We start from the raw sequence: 6898 nt of genomic DNA, 5'->3' as shown, positions 1-6898 counted from the left end.
TAAAACAGGTATTTTAAATTCTTTGAGAGATCTGCCATACTGATTACTATCCGGTAAGTTTCTAACACCTTATGTTTTGAATATTAAATGAGATCATGGTTTTCTAAAAGCTCCTGATGCTTGTTGGTATGCAACATCATCTGGGCATCGAAGGATTAGGCCTTTATTCCAGTCTTCCTAATATGGCTTTTTAAAAATATCTTTATTTTATTTATTTATTTTTATGTATTGTTGAGGCTAAAACCCAGGGCCTCGCACCTGCTAGGCAAGCACTCTACTGCTGAGCCACAACCCCAGCCCCCTAATATGGCTTTATTTGTGCCTCTTTCCAGAAATTCTGAGCAGGATGATCATCTTCTCTGAGCCTATGTACACTGCTGCTATTTCATGTTGAGTGGTGCCCAGGTCCAAATGTGGCAGGTGTCTGTTGGTGTGTTGTAACTCTTTTAGTAATAGAGGGTAAACCAAGCTCAGGTCTGTCCCAAATACACTGTTGGTGTATGTATAGTTCAGGAAGAACCAAGAAGGTACTTAGAAGAGTAGTCTGTCCTTATAAGCCTCTCTAGGGATGGAGAAAGAACAGATGCTTTGTGCCGTTATCAGCCTAGTCAGACACTCAGAATTCTACCCAGATCTTGGCAGAGACACTGTGGACAGTCCAGCCCTAGGCTCCTATGTCACCTCTGTGGCCATCAAATGCCACCAAGCTGTGTCACAATGAGCTCACAGTCTGCCAGATGCTACCAAGAATAAGGAACAATAGGGATTATCATTCATTGTTGGTAAGAATATCAAATGTTACAGCCACTTTTGAAGATAGTTTCGAAGTTTTTATATAGCTAAAGATAGTTTTATGTAGAAGCAGACCTAGAAATCTCACTCAATTTTAACTCTAGTAGGTAAATACCTATGTCTACACAAAAACCTGCATATGAAAATACACAACAGGTTTAATCTTATTGCCCCCAAAGGGAAGCAATCAAGATAACCTTCAATAGATAAATGAAAAGTAAACTGTGGAATTTTTACATGGAATATTATTCAGCGATTAAAAAACAAAATGAGCTATCAAAACCCAAAGATATATGAAGGAACCTCAATGTTTATTACTAAACAAAAGAAGCCAGACTGAAAAGGCTATAAAGCATATGAATCCAACCATATGGCATTATGAAAAAGGCAAAATTATCAAAACAGTAAATAGATCAGTGGTTGCCAGGGACTGGGAGGTAGAGAGGAGGGATGAATATGTATGGTACAGGGAATTTCTGAGTGATCAAACTATTCGGTATGATACTGTAATGGTGAATATATATTATGCATTTTTCAAAACCCATAAAACCTTACAACATAGAGTGAACCTTAATATAAACCATGAACTTTAGTTAATAATAATACATTAATACTGGTTCATTACTTATAACAAATATATCTCCCTAATGCAATAATAAGGGGAATTGTGGGGAGGCGAGTAAATGGCTGTGTATATGGCTCAACACTGTTGTAAATCTAAAACTGATTTAAAAAACAAAGTCTATTAATTGAAAAAATACAAATTACTATGAAAATGTCAGATTATTAAAAAGTAATAACTCAAACAAGGCAGCAACTACCACAACAAAAAGTTTGAATTTCAGTTGCAAAACTGTTACTTTTCCAACTCTTAATAAATCAGCTAGCACTAGTTTAAAATACACAATAGAATGCAACATATATGGGTTACTGTACTGAACTGTGGTAAGTTTATGTACTTTTGTAATTTTTGTCAAATTTATATTCTATCTATTCAGACACATTCTTCCTTTTCTCATGAACACTACGTAGAGTACTATCCCCACATGAGCTCCTTTACTAGTGTTAGCAGCAAAAGCAGCATTTCACTCAACAACTTTAAATCTGTCTGAAGAAAGTACAGTGAAGTTAGTTTTCACCCAACTAAATCTCCACATTGAGTGTCTTCTTTTTTGTTTAATTTAAGTTGTATATGGACTCAATGCCTTTGTTTTTATGGTGCTATGATTGAACCCAGTGCCTCACACTTGTGAGGCAAGTACTCTATCACTGAGCTACAACTTCAGCCCTGAGTGTGTTCTTTATCTGGCCCACCAATGTATCTCATTTTGCTAGAATGTCTTCTGGTACATAAAGGTACACAGTAAGTATTTGGGTAAACTGCCTAGTGGCTTAAAAATTCCCTAAACATTTTGTTAAACTAAAATATCAACTGTTAAAACAGTATCAAAGAATGCCACACTAGTTTATTTAAATAAGCCAAATTAAGATAAAATTCTAACAAATAACATTTATTTTTCTTTTACATATGTATTTCACAGCCTGAACATCACATTGCCTTCAGAGAAAGGTGCTTTTATACCATTATATTTTACTATTTACCACAAAGGCATCAAACATCCTCATTAACATGATGAGACAATTTGCTGATAAACAATTAAACACACATAGACATTGGTTTCAGTATCTCAAGAACATATTTTTGGTCATAACCAAGGAAATACATCAAAATATGACAACACTGGCTAATAATTTACAAGCAAATAATATTGAACTCTGCATAGTTTATACAATAGGCTGTGGCAATAAATAATATCACCAATTTCATCAACTATTAACTGGCCACAAAAAGCCTAACATTCATTTTAATTGATATGAAATGCTCTATTGTTGTAGTTTCAACATAGTCTTAAATGTTGTGGATGTTTAACCTTGAATACATGAAAAGAAAAGAAAAAGTACTAACCTGGACCAAGAAGATATGGTATGGTTAACTACAAATATGTCATGTTCACATATTACATTCCTAACATGAAGGCAAATATTTAAATAGAAAAACTAGCAGTCCAAAAAATGTGAATGTGCAAATTGTGAAGAAAACATTGCATTTAAATTTGCACTCATTTGCAAGTTACAGTACTATCTCAGTATAAACACTAACAGGAAAAATATTCAGCAGGAAAGAATGGAAATGCCTCTCACTGCAGAGAACTAGTCACTGCACACTGCTCCAGCTAAGAAGTTTTCTGGTGGTCTAGAGCTTCCAAAACCTCATGACTGTCCTTCATTCAACAAAGAAGGCAACTGCAGGCATGCTTCGATCAGTGGTAAGAACAGGAAGAAAAACCTGAATCAGCAACATTTTCTTCCTTAATTTGGTATAAAGGTCCTTCTCATAATTTCAACTTGCTAATTAGCTAATAACCTCCAATGTTTTCTGAATCAGGTTTGCTAAATGCTGTAAAGAATAGCTACCCTTCATACAATACAAGGTTTGTTTGTTTTAAGTATGTCAGCAATATAACAAGGTACATGCACATTCATCCTACCAACCTGGATAGGCAATACTCAGCATAACACTCAGCATGGATGAGATTCAAATTCTACAGAGATTCTCTGTATTGTTTCCAATGTGTTTAACAACTGCTTGGAAAACAGAACTGCCTAATAACTACTGCATTATGTTTTTAATACTTATATATAAAAATAAAGCCCCAACTTTAAGTCTACAGAATGTCAAGAATTCTATTAGGGATGTTAAAAGCATTGGGCAAAACCCTGGTTTTCAGTGTGCCATCTGCACCACAGGAGAAGATCCGATTGCCCTGGATGATATCAATCTGCATGACTCCAGCTCCAATATTTCTGAATATGGACTGCTTAGCATGTTCATTTTTAAATGAATGAATTAGGCCATGGCCTGTCAATCTCCAAACCTAGTTTAAAACAAGAACAAAGTGACAACAATTTTAAGTCATTAAAAAGAGAGAGACCAAAAGCAAAAACATGGCTCTTACTTCTGCTCCTTGACCCAACTTTCCCATCTATTGCTCCTGTCCTAACAGAAGATTCATTTACTGTCCTTATACTTCCCTTCTTTCAAATTTCTCTCTTTACATCCTATGGTAGTTTCATTAACCATATATATCCAATCTCTAATTCAATAAAATATTTAAACTAATTAAATATATTTTAATGGTAACTAGGCCTATTAGCACAATGTATAAGTGTGGTTACTATCTCACTTGTCTAGAAACTTTGCCTCAGTCATATAAGAGTCAAGTACTGAGGGTAGAGGTGGGAGAGAATATTCTGAGTAGCCAAGCAAATGTCACACAACACAATCTATACAGAATGGGGGTTGGGGAATAGCTCAGGAAGACAGCATTCGCCTAGCATGCCTGAGGGCTTGAGGCCCTCAAAAAGACCAAACCAAAACAGAAAAACTTCATGTACTTTACTCAAAATAGGGTTGGGGTTTTTTTGTTTGTGTGGGTTTTTTTTAATTTATTTTTTAGTTTTAGGTGGACACAATATCTTTATTTTATTTCTATGTGATGCTGAGGATCGAACCCAGTGCCTCATGCATGCCAGGTGAGTATTCTGTCACTGAGCCCAGCCCCAGCCCTTGTTTGTGTTTTTGGTGGTGCTAGAGATTGAACCTAGGGCCTTGCACAAACTAGGTAAGTGCTCTACCACTAAGCCATATCCTTAGCCTTCAAAACAGAATTCTTTAAAGCTTTGTATTTATTTTTTGAGATGCTGAGGATCAAACCCAGGGTCTTATGCATCCTACACCTACATCAAATGCATCCTACACATTTCTACCACTGCACCTCCTGTCTCTCCAGCCCATCTTTAAAGCTTTTTAGTGACCTGAGAATCTAATCATTTTGATCATCTCATCTTCCAGATCAGAGAGTTTAGAAAGAGCCACACAGAAGCACAGGATAGGGTGGGGTATCAAGACACTCCACATCTCCACAAAGCTTTACTTCATGCCTTCATGCCAAAGAGTATAGTGGTTTGGTTTCCTTTTTGCAATCAGTCTTGACAGCAAGTAAAGACAATATGTAGTAAATTCCAACTTCTTGTACTGACTCACCTTTATATTACCTTCTGCTGAACCTGTAGTAAAATATTCCTCACAGGGATCCAGAGCTAGAGCCTTAATAGCTGAGTCATGTGCCTGGAATGTGTGAATTAGTTGTCTCTGTCTGATATCAAAAATGCAGACATATCCTTTCCTACCTCCAGAGATTAAGAGTTGCTGTTTTGGTGCATATTGAAGTACTGTGGCACCGTGATCATGGCACGTGAAACCTGAAGAAGAAAACCAAAACACTTTCCAAAAACAACTTTTATCTTGGGGATTCCGATAATGCTTCAATTCATATTTAAAAATACAGAGATTATAGATGCATTTTTCATTCTAAGGTACACTTATTTAAGTCATTTAATTTTTGAAATTATGACTAAAGAATAAAGGAAAATGCTAAGCAATGTTAGAAAAAAATTATTCACTCATAATCTTAACATGAAATACATATACAGAAAAAGGAAGTTTAAATCTTAAGCTCTAAGTTATGCTGCCTCATAAAGATGTATAACAAGTAGGTACAACTATAATGCACCAATTAAAAAATGGAGAATAAAAAAATGTACAAACAGCATACATAGAAGTATCACACTTGACCCCATTGATATGTATAACTAATACTAAACCTAGCCTAGTGCTATCTCATCATACATCCTCATAAAAGTTCTCAGGTAAGTAAAACTCAACTCTACTTGTGTTAACATTTTCAATTACAAGTTAAGGAGTAATCCTTCTAATATGGTTCAGATAAATGTCTCCCAAGGACCATGTGCTAAAGGCTTGGTCAGAAGTCTTGGCAAATACTATCTAAAAAGGAATAATATTTAAATGGTGGTATTCATATTTCTAGCTCTTATCATAAGTTAACTTTATGGTTGGGTTTAATTCTTTAAAATATTATCTCCTTTTGAGTGAGCTCAATGAATATTTTGCAAATAATTTCTTAAATAGTCTTGTTAGTGGCACTGTGTTAATAAGCTTTTCAAGCTGTGACCAGAATACCAAACAAAAACAACTTAAGAGGAGGAAAGTTTTAGGCTCATAGCCAGAGGTTTAGTCCATGCTCAGCTGGCTCCACTACTCTGGGCCTGAGATGAGGCAGTCCATCATGGTGAAAGACATGGTGGAGGAAAGCAGCTATGCTCATGACAGCCAGAAAGCAGAAAAAAGAAGGGACCAGGGACAGGTATAGTCCAAGGCCACACCTTCATTGACTTACTTCCTCCAGCCATGCCCATTTGCCTACAGTTACTGAAGGATATTTTTAGATCCAAACCATAATAGCATCCATTCTCTATACCACATTTTCTCAATAGAATACAACATAAAGAGTATTCTGAGCTAGTTATAATTCTATAGTCACATGAATTTACCTCAGTGAGGCAATTTTTCTGTTTATAGTCATTTGTTCTAAATATTTCTCCATTTTCAACCTATTAATTAAAACCAAGAAAACATTCCTTCATCTTCATAAATGTATTAAAAACCATAGATCTGAACTTACCATGAATGAGGCTGTTTCCAGGTGATATTAATGTATCCCAGAGGCATACATTTCTTTTAAAGAAACAATAAAAATACATCATAAACAATTGTTCGAAGTCATCATTCAGAACAAATTTTGTCTTCAAGTCAAATTTACTGAATCTTCTTTGTTCTCTTGTTTATAGAGCAGAGATTTTCAACTAAGATGGGGGCAGTGTAAGTGACTGGGTAAATCTCTCTTTTAAGTGTTTATCCTTTTTCAAATTAGTATACAGCCTGTCTTTTACAAGGTCCTATGTGTCATTGCATTCCCCAACCTCATATCTTTTCCAATTACCACTCCAGGGAAATTATGATATGATTTCCTGAGTAGAAGTGATGCTTCTATACCCTTGAGGGAAACCACAGCTGAAAAAGGAGAGATGTTATAGGCATATTTTGCCAATGAAAACAGTGAAGTAAAGAAAATGTTGAAAATTATAGCTACAGAATGTCAAATGCTTGCTAGTTCTGAGGAACTTA

At 35.5% G+C, this 6898-nt stretch overlaps 1 protein-coding gene across 4 annotated transcripts in view; it reads right to left on the bottom strand.

Moving 5' to 3' along the window:
• Nucleotides 1-1531: 1531 nt before the first annotated feature.
• DMXL2 (Dmx like 2) overlaps nt 1532-6898 on the bottom strand; it is a 156268-nt gene continuing 150901 nt past the window's right edge. For 3 of the 4 annotated variants that reach the window (XM_081289053.1, XM_081289055.1, XM_081289054.1), the window contains 3 exons: nt 6396-6448; nt 4898-5115; nt 1533-3728 (listed from right to left, as the gene is read on the bottom strand). In XM_081289053.1, the coding sequence (XP_081145179.1) occupies nt 3519-3728; nt 4898-5115; nt 6396-6448 (481 nt within the window). In that variant the 3' untranslated portion in view covers nt 1533-3518. Of the gene's footprint in view, nt 3729-4897; nt 5116-6395; nt 6449-6898 lie in introns of all 4 variants that reach the window. The other variant, XM_081289056.1, reaches the window with a different exon arrangement.

This window comes from Spermophilus citellus (genome assembly GCF_964194105.1).
Source record: "Spermophilus citellus genome assembly, chromosome: 4".
NCBI classification, from domain to species: domain Eukaryota; kingdom Metazoa; phylum Chordata; class Mammalia; order Rodentia; family Sciuridae; genus Spermophilus; species Spermophilus citellus.
Note: the sequence above shows the minus strand (reverse complement) of the source record. Positions and strands in the feature narration are given on the sequence as shown.